Source organism: Phalaenopsis equestris, unplaced genomic scaffold (genome assembly GCF_001263595.1).
Source record: "Phalaenopsis equestris unplaced genomic scaffold, ASM126359v1 Scaffold000041, whole genome shotgun sequence".
Classification (NCBI taxonomy): Eukaryota; Viridiplantae; Streptophyta; class Magnoliopsida; order Asparagales; family Orchidaceae; genus Phalaenopsis; species Phalaenopsis equestris.
In genome coordinates, this window is record NW_018164483.1 from 395662 (window position 1) to 418967 (window position 23306).

Genomic DNA, 23306 nt, shown 5'->3' on the forward strand with positions numbered 1-23306 from the left:
TATATATATAATACTTAAAATGATAATATGACTATTGATTATTAATCAGTAATCACTTAAATTAGTTAAAGTTAACTTAAACAAATTATATTAAATCCATAAACGCTTTTTTCCCTCCTCTCCCGGTTTAGCCAGAAACCATCGCCTCCGTCCTACCTTCCGCTTCCGCCTCCCTTGCTCGAAACCATCGCGGTACAGTCGCTACTGAAGCTAGCTGGGAAGGCAACGATGAGATCACGGCGTTAAAAGATCTCCGAAACTCCCATATCCCGTGCTCTCCCGCTCGACTAACCCTCGTCTTTCTCTTCCTTCCTCCCACCACCCTTCGCTCGCTTCAGCTCCTCTAGATCTCGTAAATAAACCTCCAACGGATTTATTAAATACGGGATTTAAGGCGAAGCGGAGGAGAAACGGGATTTAAGATCCTGGAGAAGTTGTCATTTTTGCTGATTGACAGTATTTATGTTATATCGTGCTAAAATTCTGCTACCAAACAGCTTGGGATTTTGATCGGTGATGGCGGAAGTTATTATTGGCTCTTGGAAAGAAAGTAAGGCTGCTAAGCTTGTCTTTGGCGTGGTTGGGATCATGGGCACTCTTCTCGTCTATGGCGTTTTGCAGGTTCATTCATAATATTATTTTTTTGGGCTTCTTATATATGTTGATTTATTGTCCATGTTTTCTCTCTAGTTTGTGGTCTTGAACGTCAATTAGAAATTCTCCGAAAAGCATATTCATGCACAATGGACCTGTCAATGCATGGTTATTTTTTATTTTTAATTAAATCAGAATGATATTAATATTTTAGTATTTATGAACTTCGTTATTTGTTAAAATGGCACACGCCCACAAAAACTAAGTTTGAATTTCAACATTATCTGAATTGCTAACGGATTACTGTTTCGTGCAGGAGAAGATCATGAGGGTTCCCTATGGAGAAGAGAAAGAATACTTCAGATTTTCGTTGTTTCTTGTTTTGTGCAATCGTATTATAACTTCAGCAGTTTCGGGAGGTGTCTTACTGGTAAAATTTTCATGCTGATTTTCATATCATGTTTAGTAGTTTTAATTGTTACTGATTAGTACTGCTCTTCAGATCAGTGAAAAGACCTTGATTCCTGCCAGGCATAAATATTGTGCATTATCATTATCCAACATACTTACAACAACCTGTCAATACGAGGTCAGTTTCCAATGTTTTGATGAAGATTGTTTTTTACATCCCATTAACTCTTTTCTTGCAGTGGCAGAGTTATTTTTTTTTATTTTGGCATACTTTGAAAAAAAAGCGGATATTTGTTTTCAGGCACTAAAGTATGTTAGTTTTCCTGTTCAGACACTTGCTAAAAGTGCAAAAATGATACCTGTAATGGTAAGTCTGTACATTTTAGTTTATTACAGAATTGTTCTGTTTTTTTTAGTTTTAAATGTATTTTGGGTGCTTTTGGAGAAGTTTTCATGGCTTATTCCTTAACACATGGCCCATGAAGATTTTCTTAACCATCAATTGTGTTTATATACTATATATTTTCTAAGTATGCTATATCTAATAATGTTATTATGATATCAATGAGGCTCGCTGCAGAAGAAAACATATTTCCTCTAGTTTTTGGCACAAACATTCGAGTTAAACAGTATTCTGGAAGCATAAAAATTTTTATTTGATCAGAAAGATTTCATTTGGCTTGTTTACCTTAGCTTGTTATCACTTATCACAAAATTGTGTAATGAAAAGTACTAGCAAAATACTATTTATAGTCCCCGTTATCTTAAGGGTGAAAGGGCTCTATTTTCTTTGAAATTGGAATTTATTACTGCAGTGTTCAACAATTTGCTTCATGGATTGAAACTTTAAGAAGATTTTTTACTATTTTATAAGAAAATAAACGAAGTAAACTTGGTGATCTTTCAACAATGGGGATGGAGTTATCTGTTTGTTCATTTTTTGTTGTAATCGGGCTTTTCAAATTGTGATGGTATAGATCCATTAGTGAGAAAATTTTTCTTTATTTTTAAATGTTGTATTACATAGGGGAAAGGCGCATTTGAATGCACCCTTTAATAATTAAAATCAGCTTAATTCAGGACAAATAACGATAAATAAAACAAAATGAAAATGTTGAAGGGTCAAATGTGAGGATCACCTCCTATCAAGTACCCAAGTGTTTGAAAATTCATTGAAGGAAAGGTACTGTTTGTTATCTTTTTTCCTAAGTATAAATTTATTATTTTATCTACAATTTATATGAAATATATTTGTTCACTATATTATGATATTTCTAGACTAAATCTAATTTATGCAAGAAGCTTTTACAACTCTTTATTGTTTTTATTTAGGTTTGGAGCACAATCATTATGCGGAAGAAATATAATGGAAAGGACTATTTCTTTGCTTTCCTTGTAACCTTGGGTTGCTTTGTATTCATTTTATATCCGGTAAGTAATGTTCTCGGTGCATTTAATTTTGATTGAATTTTTGATAAATTCTCTACACTGCTCACAAATCTGCTCAATATTTGATATTATTGTGTTTATGATTATTTGTTGGTAAATGAATTTTAAGTTCTCCAAATGAGTATGATTTTTCCTTTGATTTGGTTTCCAGTTCTTTCAAATGTCTTGGCATCCTCACATGTAAAGCTAATTATGTTATAGGGCAATACATTCAAAGCTATGATGTTCTCCATGTTTTACTTTCGTTAGAATAGATGTGGTAAGTTAATAGCCTTTGATAATTCCAAGCAATAAACTAAGGCAAAACTTGCATGCCATGAAGATGCATAAAAAATTAGAAAGTCTCTGAACCTCTTATTTAGTTATTTAAGAAAATTTTAGCCATCTAAAAATGCATTTTATTAAATATCTCTTTCCTTTATTGAAAATTAGAAAGTCTCTGAACCAAAAATGCATTTTATTAAATATCTCTTTCCTTTATTGGGGACTAGAATTATGAGTGTTATTACATGTTGTAAACCATGTCAGTTCGGTTGTTACGGATGATCATCCATAACTCAGACCATTTATGCACAAATGCTTTAGAGTCACATATTTTGGAATGTTATTCTTATCTTGAAACAACTTGTTTTTTTGAAAGGCCATTCTAGTTTTTCACTTAATTTTATGCATTTTCTGTTTAAGGATACTCTCTTGGGAATTTAGGAGCACTTACAACCTTTTTACTTGGGAATATGGAGGACATTATAGATAGAGGTATTAACTTTATTAGATGTAACCTTTTGTCCATATATCTTTTAGAGATATGTTTCCTAGATGTCTTGCTTCAATGTCTATTTGTGGAATATTTAACGAGACAAATATTTTAGGAATTCAAGTCATGTTTCTAGGCAATGTTTATGAGAGATCACTTAGGGTGCGTTTGGGGTGGATTTTCTATAGCTTATGCGTTTTCAAAATGGAGGGAGGGCGTTTGTTTCTTGCGTTTGGAGTGCGTCTGGCCAAACATGATTTTGCGTTAATACATAGACGTGGCCCGCAGCCTCATCCCTGCTGGTCAGCGTCTCGATCTATTTTTTACTTACATACCCCCCCACACTCGCCCTCTCCCCTGCGTCTCGTGCCCTAGGTCTCGATCGTCTTCCCTGTTCTCGTCGCCCTCTCCCTTGCGTCTCTGGCCCTAGGTTTCGATTGGTCTTCTCGTTCTCTCCTATGCGATCCAACATCTTTGGACTCTAAGTATTTGACAATTTTACTTTGTCGTGATCCGTAACATTGGAGCATTCCTTATGAATGCCTCTTCTAATTTACGGTGAAGTGTTTTCCGTGCGAAGTAAGATGGTATTTGACAATTTTACTTTGTCGTGATCCATAACATTGGAGAATTCCTTATGAATGCCTCTTTTGATTTACGGTGAAGTGTTTTCCGTGCGAAGTAAGATGTTGCATATGCTTTGTATTTGTCTGAGGTTCTGTTGAGCATCGTTTGAGATGGTTTTCGTTTTTTGATGTTCGAATGCAGATCTGAAATTTTCATTTTGGAGAAATGAGGATGTTTGTATGAGATGGTTTTCGTTTTTTGATGTTCGTTTTTTTGACGTTCGTGGTTGCTAAAATTTCTGAGATTGTCCTTCGTTTTTTAAATTGCCATTAGTTGTGAGTTTGGTAATTTTTGTGATTGGTATATCTGTGGCATTTTGGAGAAATGAGGATGGAGGATTTTTGGAGAAATGAGGATCGATGATTTTTTTTTGGTTGCCATTAATTTCTGTGATTGGCATTCATTTTTGTGATTGACATAGTTTGGTCATTTTGGAGAAATGAGGATGTAGCCATTGCAATTTTGTTGCAAACAACATAACAGCTGCGTGTCAGAATTGTCATTTCTCCAGAAAAAGCTGCAAATCAGTTGTTTTTCAAATGCACAAACCAAACAACTAAACAACTTATTCAGAACATGGGCAAAATGATGATTATCCAGAATCAGCTATTTTCCAAGCACACAGACTAAACAACCATCCAACTTATCATGATAAGCTGCTGATCAGCAGATTATCAGTATAAACTGCTTATCTGGATAAGATGGATAAGCCGCAGCTACCCCAAACAAACCTTTAGTTACTAACTTTTGAGTAGCCTTGTGGAAACTTGCTAGGAGACTTGTGATTGACTTCCAAATTTTGTTAGTCTACCCTCTTTGTTAGACATGGAAAGCCTTGTAAATGGAGTTCTGAACCTTTGAGTTTTTCCACCAACATCCTTTTATGGTGGATCTCTTGTTGATGTGTTACCCAATGTTATGCCCTTGTTCTCTCTATTTAGCATCTTTCTTTTATATATCGAGTCTTGCATTGAAGCAGTTTTTTAAAAAGACACTTTTTGTCATCATTTTGAGGCTATATCTTTTTACTTTAAGGATAACAGGTTAGTAGATTTTTGGCGACAAGGGGTGATCGACCAATCGGCGTTGGTTGGCAATGGTGGCGGCGGCGAGGTGACGATGTTGGCTAATGCAGGTGATCGGGATATCATTTTTTTGAAAAAAAAAACAAAACACCCTATAGTTATTATTAATATCTTACAAAATAACTTGATTTATTCTCAAGAATAAAAATAAAAATAGTTCCAAAATACTTACCGAATAAAGAGTAATGCCAAATAGGCCCTTAAAAATTGATTTTTTTATTGCAATGCACATGTGAATGCACATATTAAGATGATTTTTCATGATTTCGAGATCAATTGGGAGTCAATAAGGTCAAAACTAGGACATAGACTTCTTTGTCAGATCAATTTGGTTGACGCTACATATATGAGTTCAGATTTTGGTGTTTTAGGGCCCTGATAGACGATTTAAGTGATTTTTCCATGATAAATGAGCACCATGTTCATTGTTTTTTATGAGTTCATTAAAACCTGTAATTTTTTTTTTTTAAGTCCAGGGGACATTGATATGTTTACATAGCATGTTTTTGATATATTAATAGCCTTATTAATAAATTGACATAAATGTTTGTGTCATGTGTGCGTATATAGATATACACACATAAATATGTATTGATGCCATTGTTTCTTCCTTAGGAAATAACTGATTTCTATTTACTTTAATGAAGGGGTTGATAACCAACGAGCCACCTAAAGGCTGAATTTTTCCTTGATTAGGGAAGAAATAATCTATGTTGGCGATATTTGAGGGACATAATAACTAACGGGCCGCACAAAAACTGATTTCAAGGAGAAATTGTGATTTCAAGGAGAAATTGTAGTTGGTGGGTGGCCAATGGTCCTATGGAAGCTGCAATAGCAATGGGAGAGCATCCTTTGGCCTTCAACTTTATGACATGGCAATGTACTTCCCATGAATTGCTGACTTTGAGCTTACTATTAGGTGTACAAAATTCACTCAACACTTCAACTCAACTCAAACTAGACTAAAGAAATTTGGATACGAGGGTGATCTAATTAATTATCAAGTCGGGTTTGGGTCAAATATAAAATGTATAATTTATTTGATTGAAATTGGGTTGATCCGTCAACCGAAAATTGACCCATTAACTCGATATTAACATGAATAGTTCTTATACACGTAATAAATGGATTATATAGGTTGGGCTCGAGTTTATCAGTTTGAAGGCGGGTTGGGTTCTGATTAGACTTTCAAACCTGTTTAATATTCAGGAATTGTGGCTTAAATTAAAAGTTTGTATGAATCCTCTTTCTGGATTTAGTGACTTTGGGAAAATTATCTGTCTATAAATTAGAAAATTCTATTTATGGACTCAAATAATTAACTTTAGCCTGGTTTGAAAATTCACCAAAGGTGTTAGTCAATAGGGGTTCAAGCATGCTCACTCTGATCTCACATTCTTCTTTAAGTACTAGTATGATAAGTCTATCATGCTAATTACGTATATTGATGACGTCATTGCTAAGGAAGATTGTGACCTAGAGTTAAGTTCTTTAAAAGGAAAATTTTCAATCAAACACTTTGGGCATCTCATGTATTTTCTTGAAATGAAAATCTCTAAAAATTAATACAGGCTTATCATCTTTTAAATAAAGCATCTTTTATGATTTATTTTTAGAGAAACTAGCTTAACTATATGCAAATTGGTTGACACTCCACCTGATCCTAACATTAAATTGCATCTTATTAACATCATTTCTCCAATTAACAAATGAAAATATCAAGGTTAGGTTGAGAAACTCTTTTAGTTGTCTCATACCAAACTTGACATAGTTTTTGCTTTTAGTTTTATAAGTCGATTCATGCATGCTCTCTCTGAAGAGCATATAAATGCTATCACTAGGCACCATTTACTAGGAGTGTAGTAATGTACGTGAGAAGACACAATGGAGTGTGCTAACAAGGTGGGGAGATAATAGAACAAGTACATGAGGGGAGAGGCACAAGTGATTCGAGGTCGCATGGTGCTGAGAGTGTATTAGAGGACAACAAAGGGCTTTATTAGCAAGAATGCAGCACATCCATTGCATAAAGTGTTTTAATAGGGTTCTGAGGAGATTTTGTGAGTTAATCTCAGAGTGGGGGTGCGAGAGATGGGTTGGCATGGTGTAGTGTTGTGGAGTCACAAGGGACGTGGACTAGGACTTATGGAGTTAAAAAAATTGATATGTGATTACAAGTATGTTTATTTATATTTATATTTATTTATTTATTTTTATTATTATTTTTTTTGTTGCAAGCTTTGAGGGACTACGCCAGTAGGAGTGTACTATAAGACAAGGTAGGAGACATAATATAGTGTTCGAGCATGTTGGGGAGACGAGATGTTGAGTATTTGATATGAGGGTGTATGTTGGTAACTGGTGAGAGCCTAAAAGAAGATGGGAGGAGCTGGGGAACATGAACGAGAAAGTCCTTTCAGTAGATACTTTTGGCTACTTTTGAGGATCAAATGCAAGTGAGATGCTTTTGGAGTGGGCACAAGAGATTAAGGCTTCTATGACAACATGTTGCATGATTGTTGGGTGTCGGTTGGGGTTTCTAGAGCCGAAGAGGTTGATTTGCATTATGATGACAATGTGTGTGATTTAGTGTATTTTATTAATTTTTCTTCTATTGAATTGTTTCACTTGGCAAGCTGTTACCAGTTATGCAAGCATGTTGATCTATTGTAATAACACTATATTTCATTGATGTTGGACTATTATTTATAGTTCTTATGTATGGAAATGTGCATCTTTATCATATAGGAATGCCCGGTAAGAATATCTTAATATAACTCTAAGGGATCCATGCCTCACACCATCTCATTGATGTATGTTGTGGTGATCATGAATCCAATTCACATTGATGCCCAAATGGTTTGCCTTACCTTATGAGAAATCCGCTTCGATGGATAGGGATGTGATTATTATGTGGTTAATAAAATTAAGGATATTTTAAAGGTTTCGTATAATCAAATTCTTTTGAATACTTTTATAAGATGACGCTATCCGCTTCGTGCTGCACTTGGATGTATCATTAATGTTAGGCTTTTTTTGGGGTTTTGGCCTCGCTCAAATACATAAAACTTTTGCTCGATCTGGAAGTCACAATTGTCAATGTGCTCTTTGGTTGTCATACATTCACTTTATTTGGCATCAACTATGGATGATGTACCAACATATTTACTTGGAGTGGCCACAGTTCTCATTTTTCTTATTATATTTTTGCTTGACTTTGAAAATCCTTCTGTAATTTGCTACTTAGGTGAGGCTGACGCCCAAAGTTTTAAAGAAGTCTTGAATCTCCAACTTGACTTGCAAGTTCTTTAGAAGTTTGATAATGAGCTTCTCAGGCACCTTACTTTTATGGAATGACTCTTCCGTTGTCACAAACAAATGCTGAAACTCCACTGTATAAACTTGCGTAGAGTACTGCTGCCCTTTGTATGATAGGTTTCATTTGGCTGCTTGTCATTTTCAATACAGGAGCATATAATACTTCTTTAGGTTAGATACTGCCAGGCGACAGAACTCTTCAAATACCCATTTCACCTAGCAAGGGCACGGTTAGTCAATTTCAATTGTGTAAACTCTGCGCTTTAATGATGTCATACTTGTAGATATTGAATTACATCTCTAATTATGTGAGCCGTGCAACTTGGAAATATCGATCTTGGACTTTGCTTTAAAGGTTTTTAGCTGGGAGTGGAACCTAGCTTTTTTTTAACTTCATGACCAACACTTGCTATCTTCACCTCTTTTGCATCTCCATATCCAGTAAAGTTGATGCTAGTTGGGACTTTGAACTACCTGAAGTTGAATCTTCCATATTATAGGTAACATGGGCTTTTACCGCGAGAATGTTGGGTGGAGCACCCCGTTGCCCTCACATAACATTCTTCTCAAACTTTCTATAAATAAGGATGTCCTTCTGGATTTTATCTATTACCTGGCGACATATGATTCCTAATTCACGTATTAGGACGTAGTAGACATTTATTCCATGATTTCATTTATAAATAAACATATGATTATCTTAATTTCATGTTTTAGGATCTGATAGTGTTTTTATTTTTTCCTATGGATATTGTCTTTATTTTATGAAACCCTATATATATAAATTAAAGGTACTAGTACTTGTATTAGGCCGTATTATATTGATTAATGAAAGAATCTATCAACCTTTTTTGGCTTTCAACTCTCTCCTCCACCATGGCAGCCCCTTTATAAAAAAAGGGAAATTCTTTTTATTTTAAGTATTTGATTGCTTATCAGTTTCTCTAATGTGCTCAAGAGTTTAAAAATGTGCTACATTGTGGCTAGATTGGTTGATTCATTTAAATTATCTTTCTATTTGAATATCAAATCACATTGGGGTATTAATTTTTCTTTTTTTATCTTGTAAGTTTAAGTGGCTTTTAGCATGTGCTAATATGTAACTGTTGTTGATGCAGGTATCAGATGCTATCAACACACATCAAGCAGGAAAAGAAAATACTCTGTGGGGCATTTTCCTTATGATTGGTTATCTTGGGTATTGCACTCTAAATATATATATATTTTGCAATGAATGCTTTATTTCATAACTTTTTATCTAAAAGTTTTTGCCTCTATAGAGTAATCGTGTCCTATGCTGATTTATATGCTCTGGACTTTTTATTATGTAGATTTCAATGCATAGTTCAGGTTACATTGTTTATTTCTCTTTACTAGTTTAAATAATAAACATAATTAACACAGGAAACTAGAAATGGGATACTAAATGAACTCCAAAAGTTCTTTTTTAACAAGGCTAATATTTATCTTTGATACATTTTGATGAATTTGCTTCCCTAAAATTAGAGGAAACCACATTATCATACCCAACTGGTATTTTTGGTAACATCCTTTCTCGTATTTCTTACTTTTTTGCTCTGCAGAAAGAATTTTTTTACCCAGCTCCTATGCAATATTTTTATTCTATGATAAACCTTATTATTTTCTTGAATTTTTCTCCGGTCATTCTCATCTTTTCATTAACATGCTGCATGCAACTGATGATGGCTTTTTGTTTATTATGTAGGTTTGATGGCTTTACCAGCACGTTTCAAGATAAACTCTTCAAGGGTTATGACATGGAAATACATAACCAAATATTCTACACTACATTATGCTCTACTTTTCTTAGTTTTTGTGGTGAGATTTTCTTAATTTACCCCTTTGACAATATTTTTAAGGAATGAATACAAAATGTGAATTTATAATACTGACCTCTATTAATTGAGATAAGACTAATGATAATGATAATGGTAATGATGATATACTATTTTCTTATGTTCACCGTTTAACTATATATTATTGTATTTCATATATGTTATAAAATTGATATGATGAATAATAAAATAAACAAAATGGGAACACATATTTTAGGTGGAAAACTTGGCACAGGGAAAATCATGCGCAGATGAGGAGAATTCACTATATCAAACGAAAAACTAATAAATAGAGTGTTGGCTTACATAAGATCAAACTAAAGAATTAGGATTGTAATCAAGCCGAGTCGAGTCGAGTGTCTCATGTATTAGACTTGGCTTGGTTGAATAATAAGTTGTTCTTATTCAGTTCAAGCTTGATATGGGCTTTCACATATATGCTCATACTCGATTTGTTTAAAATTTTTAATGTCCATACTTGATTTGTACTTGGTTTGTTTATATTAATTCAAAAATTAAATATTTGAATGGATACTTAATTTCACATATAAAATTTTAAATTTATTTGTAATTGATTTTTCATATAAAACTAGTAAACTAAGTTAAAAATTTAAACAAGTACTTAATTTTTTTATATAAAATTATTAAAAAATAATTTTGTAAATCGAAATAAATATGCAACTGAGTAGATTTTAAATTAACATTTAACTCGTTTATATTAAGTAAATAAATTAAAATATAAGTTGTAAGGAAGTTTTTTTGCAATCTAATAATATAAATAAGTTCTAATAAATTAGTTAATCGAATAAATTTTTTTAAAAAAACTACATTAAGTTTATGTGCATAATAATATTAAATTCTAATATATTATTAAATAAGTTTTATTTAATTATAATTTTTTTAAATAATATATCATATAAATATAGAGTATTTAACAAGTTATACTGAACAACAAATAAGTTTATCATGAATATTAATAAACAAGTTTGATTATGTTCAAATTTGGTTCATGTAAGCTTCGAGTTTTTAAAAAATGTTCAAAATTGCTTAATAAAGCAAGAGCACATGTATTAAAATCCAAGACTATTATAGAATTAATCCAATAGTTGGGGCCTTCAATCCACATGCTTATAATTTTCTTTTATGGCAAGTGGGGCCCATAGAATTTGGGTCACATATTCAACAATATATGATGCAGGGCATCATATTGGATCTAAAGTTCACCAACCAGAGCTTACGATTAAACATACTAAGAGTACACAGAAGATCACAATTCATAGTGTCCCATGTCTTTAATCAGCCAAATGTTCATCTCTTTGATGCTAAACTAGAAATCACTTTGATGTAAAACTAAAAAGAATGTGCAACTTGCTCCAAACAATACATTAAAAGTCATCAAAATATAAAATTTTGCAAGGAATAAATCCTTCACAATGATTTAGGATTCACAACAAAAAAAAAAAAAAAGGAAGTATGACATGCAATGAATTTGATCAATCTTAATTGTACTTAATGTTTAATATTCAATCACAAAATCATCCGATGAAGAACAAGATTAAAACTTCAATTAAAGATTTGAGCCGCACGCCTATAAACGGCCAATAAAGAACTAAGACAAAACTTCCAAATCAATCGACTAGATAGAACAAGGAGCTTGTAAAAAGTGATCAAGGGAATTTGAGAGCTGAATTAAAAACAACTAGCAACTAGAAACCAAATTCAACAAAATACTAACGACACGAGAGAGCACATCCCGTGCTCTTTATCTTACATTTTTGAAGAGCATGTAAACTTTGAGATTTTATTAAATCTTACTTAGATTGGACAAATTTCGCTTATAATGAATTATGTATTTGATATTTGCTATGTAACTTGTGCATAACTGCAATGCTTTCTGCATGTAATCCATGAATAATCACAATTAAGTCTGTCATGTCGAAGCACAATATATTTTTATATTTATCTTTGCTTGTGGACATTGTCTCGTCATTTAATAATAGCTTCAGGAACAATATAAATATGTTTATGGGGTTTGGTAAGTTCTAGATTTCTATTCATGAGATGAGAAAAAGAGAGGAATTCAAAACATTTGTGTCATGTTCCTGAAACAAGGTTAAATCAGGTACATCAAAGAACGGGCTAATACTAGTTCTGGAAATTTTTAGTTTATAAACATTTGTCTCAATGTGTCAATTGATTTAATACGACCCATCTCTTTGATTGTAATCTCCCGAATGACCTTGGAGGAAGCCTTTCAGGAGTCAAACATACCGTTGTCTTCTCACTTAATTTGAATTCTGATCATCTTTGGTTCACACCAATACCAAACTTAGTAGTTTCTCATATCTTAAGGTCTCGTATTAAACCCAGAAGATTGAAGTTATTAATTTCTCAAATTCTCTAAAGAGCTAGCAAAGATTTGCAAGTTTCAATTAAAAAATCTCATTTTTTAGCTCAGTCAACAAGTTTCACTTTTCAATAAATCAATTTGTTCTATAGAAAAGGAAACAAATAGTTGAAAGGAGCAATAGTGAGAAAATCCTAGAAAGGAAAACAACCATGTGATAAGTATATAGAATTTATATTTTTGAATGGTGAACTGGAAGCAACTAACTGCGACTTGGAACTTAAGAAAAAGAAATGTTCTTTCAATATTTTGATAATATCCTTTATTGAAATTCTCATAAGCGACAATAATCTTTTTTAAGATGATCAAAGTCTATCATCTTGGCATGCATAGTATGCAGAATAACATTCCCTACTCAAAGCAGCAGCTGATTTCTTTTCAACTCGAGCATAATTTTTTAGTTTGCTGCAAAATTCCAGTTCATTTAATACTCCTACCCTCTATCTTCTTTGAAGTTGTGATTATTTTAAGCTTAATGATTAAATTATAAGAGAAATTCTTTACACAATAATGTATCCAATATAACACTTAACCTCAATGTGCTTAGGTAACCCAATCTGTAAGTTAAGAGAAAATAGCACCAAAAGTCTCTTGAACATTGGTGGAGACTTAATGAACATCTCTTAACAATGAAAGCATAATACTATATTGGTGGAGACTTAATAATGAACATCTCTTAACAATGAAAGCATAATACTATCTGTAATTAGTAGACTGAAATATAATAATGACAGATCTCTTGCAAAAATTCCTAGAGATTGTAAGAGAAAGATCGCACCACTACATCCTTTGAGTTTGATGATGAGCACTTGAGCACTCAGTTTTTTTTTTTTTTTTTTCAGAACCACTCTTGCAAATGTTTAACATGTAAGCACTTGAGTTTTTGGCCTCTAATGAACAAATAAGGGGCCTATTTATGAGCTGATAAAAAACTCATCTCAAGTCCTCCCAATGGTTACAACACTTTCCAACGACAACAACAAAACCTTTATCCCACTAAGTGGGGTTAAAACTTCCCCAAAAGCTATCAAATTCAAATACTTAGAAATCTAAGTTATTGACATTATTATTATACAATTGGTTCAAATTGACCATTTTTTCGTTTGATCGAAATTGTTAATGGAATCCATGATGGTTTATCTCGCTTGGTGGTAAAATTTTTAATAATGGCTATCTCAATGGCTAATCTCTAACTCAGATGACATTGTATACCCACAATCATACTATATTATCCATATTGTTTTATATGATTCTTATCGTACTATACGATTGCCCAGTGAACTGATGAGCCATGGACATGATTTTGTGTAGCCATCCCATTAATCATAATGCCTAATTATAATTATATTGAAAAATAGTTTTATCAAGCTTTATAACAGTAATACTTAAGTTTAAAATTTTTTATAATTATAAATAAAATATTGGAATTTTTACATACTAACAACCTAGAACATTAAATGTGACATACAGGCCGCCCAAACTTAAAATTTTACAGTTCAAACACCCAGAACTTTGCCCCTTTTGAAACAACCACCCCGTGACGGAACTCTTGCCTTAGTCGCTCTCTCCTCACTCGCCGATTAGCACTGTTTCGTACTTCGTCAGTTGTCTGTGGTTGTCATAGGCGATAGTCTATATTTCCCACAAACTTCAACAAATTCCCGTCTGAGTTGGAGACCACAGTGAACTGCACAGTGAAGTCTGATAAATGATCCATCCAAGTTGCTAATGGAGAGCAGTTTTCAAATAAGCTCCCTTCTCCCACGACAATCTTCTGCTCTTTTCCCCTATTCACCAGCCTCGAAGCTCAATAACTTTTGTCATTCTGATGAACGATTTATCCTATAAATTGTTCTGTATACTGTGCAGGAATTGGTTTTATATTATTTTTTATCCTTTTCATTTACTAGTCAAACTTATGCAACGCAATTGAATTTGAGAATTCTGAACCAATGCTGACGGTATTGATATAATCCCCGGATCTTTATCCGTCAGTGGATTCTGTTGATCGGATTTAGCAAAAGCTCCACAATTTCTTCTTAAGCCATGGAGTTTGAGAAGCTCATCAAATTCTTCAGCCCTTGATGATTACTTGCACACCTTTTAATACCTGTTGGAGTTCAAGGCTGATCAGTTAAAAACCCCAATTTCATAATTGATGTTATTTTGCTGCTAGATACTCTTTTCCTCCTAAAGTCTGCTGTAAAGTGCAATGATTTTTGTAATTTGTTGTTGAGTTTACTACTTTAATGTTATTATCATCCAATTCTCTTTTAATCCTTGCATTTTGTATCACTTGTAAATACAAATGATGCATTATCAATTCCTCTATTTTGCATTAAGAAACTTGGAGTGATGAAAATAACAGACAGGAATTCAAGCTTTCATATTATTATTTTCTTTACCTTATTGTTTATGCTTTTCAAAGGCAATTCTTAGAAGTGAGTCAAGTGACTATTTGAGCAATAATGATGAAATACCAGAAATATCCATGCATGCTGTATAAAGTGTAGGAATTTACAAATGTTTCAAAATTTATGTCATCCTATGAAAACTTGTGTCTGGAGAGCTGCTATTTATTCTCCTTTTTTTTAGCTCGTACAAAGCATAAATTTTAGAGAACTTCTGTATATCATATTTGAGAGTGGTATTCCACCTCTTTTTTTTTCATTTTCGTTTAGGGGATTTGCATACATACCACTCATTTCTTATGTATTTACATATCTTACATCTAAAATTGACTTCTTACATTTAGATCACTCAAGCCTTTCTTATCGCATAAAAAGTATCACCATTTTAACTTTTAAAAATTGAAATACTCCTTTTCATGCATGGGTAAGGTGGTGTGTATGTAAAAACTGAAGTTTAAGTTTTAGATATGTAAATACATAAGAATTGAGTGATAATTAAGTAAATCTTTCTTTTCCTTAGAAATTGTGGGTCCTTGGTGATTAAAAACATGTAGTAAATCTTTCTATTCTTTAGAAATTGTGGGTCCTTGGTGATTAAAAACATGACCATTCCATAGCCTTGTCAATGAATTCTTTAATGATACTTAGAATTTACCTCTGTAAAAATTTCCATACGCTGCCTCATCTTTCTTTGAATGAAATCTTTTGCGCGCTGCTGAGTTTAGTTAGGCTTCGGACTTTTGAGATAGTTATTTGAATAACTAATTACCTTAACATGTTATTTAATATATGCATCGAAATTCAGAAGATTCCATTCAACTTTATAAGCTCTTTCACCTTTAACATGATGACGAAAAATGTCTATACAGAAAGAAAGAAGGAGCATATACATAAATAGGGCACAATTCTAATGTATTTACATATCTCACACCTGACTTTCATATTTACACACATGGTACTCAAATCATTGATATAACATAAAAAATTGCAGTATTACCTCTTGTAAAAGTGAAATACACCTTTTCATACATAGGTTTAAAGCTTGCCATCTATTTAAATATGAAAATTTAGGTGCTAGATTTGTAAGTACATACAGAGTCTTGAGTATACTTCCTGTTGTCGCATGCAGGAATTTTAATTAATCCATATGAAGCTAATGCACGGAACAAATTGAAGAGATAATAGCATGTAGTTGGCACAGGTTCTCCTTAGAATAAAATTTATGTTAAGCATTTAATATTCATTGGAAAATTTTCATACATAGCACTCAATTTCTATGTATTTACATATCTAATACCTAAGCTTAAATTTTTACTTATATGCCACCTTATTTTTTGCGTGAAAATATGTATTTCACCTTTTAAAAATCAAGATAGTGATATTTTTTATGTGATACGAAAGGTTTGGGCGGTTTAAACATAAAAAATAAAGTTGTGGTGTTAGATATGCAAATACATAGGAATTGGGTGGCATGTATGTAAATGCCTCATATTTATTCTATGATGGTTGGTTACCAATCTCAAAAAGCATCAATTTTTCTATTATTAATTACTGTACCAATAGTTTCAGTAACTCTTTGTTAGACAAGTTAAACAGTTGTAAAAGAACAATAAATAGTGCTCAAAGGGAGAGGGAGTTTTGAGGACTAAATTATGATATTCTAAAACTACTTTAAATTGTTGAAACGATTTACATGTTGGATGTAATTTACAAAAAATATACCAGCCTTATGATGAAGAATGGCTCTCTTGGATAGACAAGTTTGATGGGATTGCGCACCCCATAAACAAGTCTTGAGAACCAATATTCCGCAAAATATTTTTCGATTACGAGTCCAATATGCTTGCTTGAAGGGATGAAATTTCTATGACAGTCTTAATGCGACCTTATAAAAAAAATGATTGTTTATTTATTTTATTAGTAAAGATGTAGAAAATGGGGATCTGGAGACACTTAGATGAGTTTAAGTATTTAAAGAAAATAATATGATGGGGAACGTTTTAGCTTCTCGAGACTCCATAATATTTACCACTACATAGTGTTATTACCGTTCCAATCAAATCTAGTATTGCCTTTTTTGTTTGCTTGGTATATTAACAACGTTCAACTGCTCACTTGCATCATGTGTGATATATTATTACTTAAATTTTATGTATATTGTATGTTCCTAACTCTATAATAAGCTATATATCAAGTGGAACTCTCTTGTAACCAACAGCCATAAGCTTTCAGTATAAAAATTCAATATAAGGTCTGCAACAGAAAAGAAACCTGGCACTAAGACTATATAGTTAGTGGAAGCACTTCTGTGTTTGATAGACTTTGCTCTACCAATAATTTTGGTTCCAAGACCAAGGCTGCTGGCATGCTTCGCATGGCCTTCAATGATGCCACTGGAACATATGATACAGAGAATCATTCAGGTTTTCATTTTAAGAAGAATTTTTTTTTGAGAAAAAAAGCTTCTCGTACTTTGAGGGGCTTTTTTGGTGTATATGTGTGAATTTAATATCCATCATGCTTAACTTTCCTTATCTCTGCTTCTTCCTGTGACTAGACCTGAGATTCCCTGCTTTTTTGTGCGAGCAGAATTCGGGCTCCTCTTTGTGCGACCAAAATCGAGAGACGGTGTCATGGCAAGCGATAGGGTCAGAGGGCGGAGCGACGGAGGCTAACTACGGAGATTAAGGAGACAGGAGGAGACGGGACAAACGGAGTGAGAAACAGCAAGCGACGGAGGTGAGGGAATTGTTTGTGGGCGAGCGATGGAGGCTTTTTGAGTGGCTGCTTCAAAAGGGTCTTAGGTTTAGGATGGTTTAAATGTAAAATTTTAAGTTTGAGTGGTTAGTCCTTTATATTTAAGATTTTAGGTGATTAGTATGTAAAAATCCCTAGAATACATGGGTTATCTTCTATTCTAAAGTGGCTTTTAACCGTGACCCAGAATTATGCTAGTCATTAATAACAAGAACCTGGCTATTAAAATAGTAATGCCAGCGGTCTCCCATCTTTGAGTAAATTTCTCATGATTGAAGTGGAGAGTCCGTCCATGTTTGTGTAATTTCTTATTTTCAAACGAATAACATGATGACTACTTGATGCTCACCTAGTTACTAAGAGAGTTTTTGTGATGGTTATTCCATCTAGTAAGCATTTTGTTTTAGTGTATTATTATTATTATTTTTTATATAGATTTGTACATTTGGAATTTCTTGATATCTTTTTTCTGTTTTTAATTTGTTTTTCTTTTGCTTCATTTGAATATTTTAATCAGGACTTGTAGTACAGGGTCATCTACTCATGGCAATAGATTTTATGCTTCGTCATCAAGACTGCATCTTTGATGTTTTGTTGCTATCCACGGTAAGCCCAATCTAATTGTTATTTTATAAAAAAAATACTTAAGTCTCCATTATTTCTTTTGTTAGATAGTGCTCCAATGTGCCTATGCATGTATGTTCAAACAATTCTGATCAACAATTTGAATAACTATAACATCCCAATAGCTCATTTGGTTGCATGAAGGTAGAAGCTGTATTTCAAAAAACAATGAAAATTGTTAAATTCGCCATTTGGTTTGATGGAGTTAGATGCTGATAACAATTTCAAATTCTACAAACCTCAATAAAACGCCTTAAAAAATAAAGTTTTCATTCTGACATTTAAAATGAGAGAAATTGCAAAAGTACATATTTGTGACATATTTTCTATTTACAAGTAACCAAATGAGCCCTAAATGAAAATGAAACTTAGTCCCGTTTTGATTGTTAGTGGATTGAAAACATATTTTAGGAAACAATACTATTCGTTAATTAATATATGCAATTCTCACCTTCTATGCTTGTGCAGGTAGCAACTGCTAGCCAATTCTTCATTTCCTATACTATTCGAACATTTGGGGCTCTCACATTTGCTACCATAATGACCACAAGACAGGTTCATCTTTGTATTTAATTTTTTGATTTTGTTTTTGCTATTATTTTAAAATTATGTTTATATTTCTATTAAAAAAATGGAGTTAATTTGTTTTTAGGAACACTTAAAAAAATCTAAAAGTTATTTTGAGTATTTTAGTAACGATGTTACGACATATCACACATTTTATTTCAAATAAAAATATAAATAAAATAAATAAATAAAGCAAAAATCAAAAGTGATCCCAAACCCCTCTTAACTCTCTGATTCTAAATATTTTTTTGTTTCTAGTTGGTGAGCATTTTGCTATCTTGTTTCTGGTTCTCTCATCCCCTTAGTTTGGTGCAGTGGTCTGGAGCTGTAAGCATTTCCTCTCTCTCTCTCTCTCTCTCTCTCTCTCTCTCTCTCTCTTTTGGGTAGCTTGAACCCAACACCTTGGAATTCATCCTTCTCCTTTTATATGAAAAATTGTCTACTATTTTGGTATAGCTCTTAGAGCTGATGATTCAAAATCTGAGCAGGTTATTGTTTTTGGAAGTCTCTACTTCAAAAGTTTCCTGAGAAGCAATCCACATACTCAGTTGCCTTCAATTCAAACAAATGACGAAGATAAGACTCCAAGAAACAGTAATTCTTGAGACCACAATATGATCTAACTTTTAACACAAAAATTCTTTGTTATTTAAAAAAAAACTACAATGAGAGAATTTACAAATCTTAACGTTAATGCAACCTGGAAATCCTCGATGCTTACAGACTATGGTTGAGAGAGGGAAAAATAGCTTCTGTAGTCTTCTAGGAAAAGATTTTTTAGCTCTTCCCCTCCCTAAATTTGTGTATTACTCTTTTAGTTGTTTTAATAAAAGTAACTCAAGCATTAAGTGATTTTTATAGATCAGCAATGCTTCAATTTAAGGAATTCACAAAAACGTTTTTTAGAGTTTTTTTTCTTCTTTTATTTCTCTTTGGGCCGTACATATTCGAGCCTCAAGAAATATGAAAATTAAGATTTAATGTGGATTTCTTTTATGCTCATTAATCGTTTTAGATTTTGTGCTTGAGATGTGAAATAAGTCTAATGACTGCGTGTATTTTGGCTTTTTATTCATTGTGTTATGAGATGACTTGTAACAGAGTTGAACGAACTGCTAGCACCCATCGGAAGCATTATTTTATTTTTTATATAAGATGTTTTCTTAAGAAACTTTTTAAGTGTTTAATTTTTCATTAATTAATTAATTATTTATTTTGTACTATAGTGCTGTCAATAATATTAATAAATATTATGATCAATCTTAGCCTCCATGTGAGGTGGTTAAAACTCCCCCATCTTTTATGTAATATATGCCAGCTTGCCTGAATTAATTGCCTGCACAGAACTTTTCGCATCTTATATTTGGCTTTGATTAAAGCACATCAATGAAGATGACAGAAAAGAAAACGTTTGAGATTATTTTTTGTGGGTGCTAACAGGGCGTGAATTTAACTAGAAGATCGTTAAACTGGATAATTCATTCGAGCCGTAAGCCGTAACTTTGATTTCATTTTTTTTCGAATCTATTTTGAGTCATACTTGAATTATCCCACGATCAGCTCTTAGTATTTTGTTATATATATATATTGAGAGGTAAAATTTAATAGAATGAGTTAGGGGCCGATTTCGAGTTGGAACGGAACTAAATAACTCAATTTGAGCTAGTTAGGGTCCGTTTGGGGCAGCTTGTGCGTTTCAGAAGATGACATTGAAAAGAAAACGTTTGAGATTATTTTTTGTGGGTGCTAACAGGGCGTGAATTTAACTAGAAGATCGTTAAACTCTGGATAATTAATTCGAGCCTTAAGCCGTAACTTTGGTTTCATTTTTTTTCGAATCTACTTTGAGTCATTCTTGAATTATCCCACGATCAGCTCTTAGTATTTTCTTTTATATATATATATATATGTATACATATTGAGAAGTAAAATTTAATAGAATGAGTTAGGAGCCGATTTAGAGCTGGAACGGATACAAATAATTCAATTTGAGCTTAGTTTCAATTTTGAGTTGGATTGAGCTTATTCTAGGCTCAAATGGATCCAAATAACTTAATTTGAGCCAGCTCATTTGGATTTTAAGTCGGAGCGAGCTTGATTCATGTTTAAGCTAGCTTGGTTCAAGATTAAATATAATGAGCCACGAGCTGATTTTGAGACACATTAAATCTATTGGAGTAGATTTTGAGTCAATCTCGGCTTAGCTCGAAAATGGGTCGTTCACAGCTCTAGTTGTAAATTATAGACTTTGCTCATTTTGCATGGGGATTCTTAGTTGTCTTTCAAACTATTTAGGTAGAGGTTTTTTTTATTATTATTTTGTTTTTTCAGAAGTTTAGTAATTGCAGCATTCATTATCAATTAGTTGACAATTGCTTTCTTGACAACTTTTAAAGTCATAATCAACTAAGCTTCTAAATAAGTCAAATTTAGCTAGCCCTGAAATGAAAGATTTTGGTTTTTTACTCTGCGCTAGATTCAGATAGGGTCTAGTATAATAAATTTTGGAGTCACCTTAGAATTTTCTTCATCGACGCTTTAGTCCCATATCGGATAATAATCGCTTGGACTATCCTCATAATGTAGCCTATCCTCATAATAAGGATAAACTCCATAAATTTGCCTGTGGACGAATTTGTCGATGAGTTTATATAGGTGGCAACAAATATATTGTTATGATCATCTTTATGGAAAACATAATATTTAAATGAATTATAAGTCAATGGCATTGTGATAATCAATCATAATCAACAAAATAACTTTAACATGAATGACATCTAGCAACATGTGGATCGTAAGTTATGTCAAAGACATTCACAGTTGGGTGAATACTTCCCTTTTTAGGGGTTATGATGGCATGCCCTTTCATATATGTCAGGGTGAATCTTCAATATTTTTAATGCTATAATTGATAATAATACAAACTATTCATTGATTTGTCTTTATTATGGGATGTCTTGTTCCTCTGATCAAGGGGGTGTAGTTACAAGTCGCTTGTATATTTAGAATGATGAGCTTTGGAGACCAAAGTTGAAGTCACATGCCTTCCTTTCTGTTAGTATAATAAGCGTCAAACTTAAGTATTTTAACCAAAATATTTGGTTGTACAAGCCCATTTTGTAATATAATGATCCTTATTGTCGGATTGAGCTTGATTCATTTTTAATCTAGCTTGGTTCGAAATTAAATATAATGAGCCACGAGCTGATTTCGAGACACATTAAGGGTCTGTTTGGGGTAGCTGCAGCTTATCCAACTGCTACTTCGACTGCAATGGATTTTGGGTTATGAATATCAAGCATATACTGTTAAAAAGATGGCAAATTATTAAAACACTTTTTTTGGTTCGTTTCTCATATTTAGAAGAGCTTATGAGCTATTCGCTAACTTCCAAAAACTAGTGAATTTGGTGGTTAACGATCTTTTAAAGCTTCAAGAGAAGATGAATCTAGAGAGAGCCAAGAGAGCAATCACATGAGTGCTTACTTAAAAATGGTGAATAAAAAATAATAATTCAGCATGTCAATCACTACAAGGAATATTTTCACCTCAAATCAAGCAATATGGTCACTTGGTGCCAATGCACAAAATTTGTCAACATAAACTTGAGTGGGATTCAAGCTCATACTGCTTTGGGTGAGAGAGTCTTTGAACCAGCTGATTTAAGTTAATGGGAGTTAAATATCCAATAAAAAGGTGGTAGAAAGGAAGAGAAGAGATATAAATACAGTTACATGGATAGAGAGACACAAAGAACGGCAACATGATATAGGATGGTTTGATTGTCATCGAGTGCATTTAATATAATGATGAACAAGTTCCTTGATTACAGCCATAATGGAGGAAGAAGAAATGGGCAAGAAAATGAAAGAAAATATAAAGACTAAGAACATTATTAGAGACAAATTCAACCAAAATGCTTAGGGAATAATGCTCGTTGTCCAACTCCTCAAGAGATGAAACCAACAATCACTCTACCTCTTTTTTTCTAAACTTCTTTAAGATATCCCTAAACACCATATCAAAGTTGCAACGATCAAAAGATTACCCATATTTTATTTAGAAGAATTTATTTTTTAATATTTACAATTACTAATATATTTTTGTAATCAAATAAATAGAAAATAAATACATGAATACATTTTTATTCACATCCTTGAACTGTAAAGTAAAAGGGGGACACATAATAATCTTATTATAGTTTTTCTTAATAAAATAAATACACATCATCATGATTGACTAAAACATGCTTCCAATAAATTGGTATAATACTTTATTATATCACGCCCCACAATTATCAAGCATAATAGGAATATTAAAATTTGTGTTCACAGTAGATATATTTAAAAAACAATTGTATAAGTAATTATTTTGATACAATCTGATAGGTAAAATGGTATAATAAGAAAATTAATTTATTTTTTTCTTCAAATAGTATATATA

The 23306-nt window shown here is 32.6% G+C and overlaps 1 protein-coding gene across 2 annotated transcripts in view; it reads left to right on the forward strand.

Moving 5' to 3' along the window:
- The first annotated feature begins 136 nt into the window (after positions 1-136).
- Positions 137-23306, forward strand: part of LOC110019062 (UDP-galactose/UDP-glucose transporter 5B-like) — a 31477-nt gene continuing 8307 nt past the window's right edge. The window contains exons 1-12 of one of the 2 annotated variants that reach the window (XM_020716599.1): positions 137-271; positions 498-621; positions 911-1024; positions 1097-1183; positions 1307-1372; positions 2338-2436; positions 9360-9439; positions 9968-10080; positions 18190-18278; positions 18765-18851; positions 19122-19190; positions 19352-19751. In XM_020716599.1, the coding sequence (XP_020572258.1) occupies positions 517-621; positions 911-1024; positions 1097-1183; positions 1307-1372; positions 2338-2436; positions 9360-9439; positions 9968-10080; positions 18190-18278; positions 18765-18851; positions 19122-19190; positions 19352-19468 (1026 nt within the window). In that variant the 5' untranslated portion in view covers positions 137-271; positions 498-516 and the 3' untranslated portion in view covers positions 19469-19751. Of the gene's footprint in view, positions 272-497; positions 622-910; positions 1025-1096; positions 1184-1306; positions 1373-2337; positions 2437-9359; positions 9440-9967; positions 10081-18189; positions 18279-18764; positions 18852-19121; positions 19191-19351; positions 19752-23306 lie in introns of those variants that run through there. The other variant, XM_020716600.1, reaches the window with a different exon arrangement.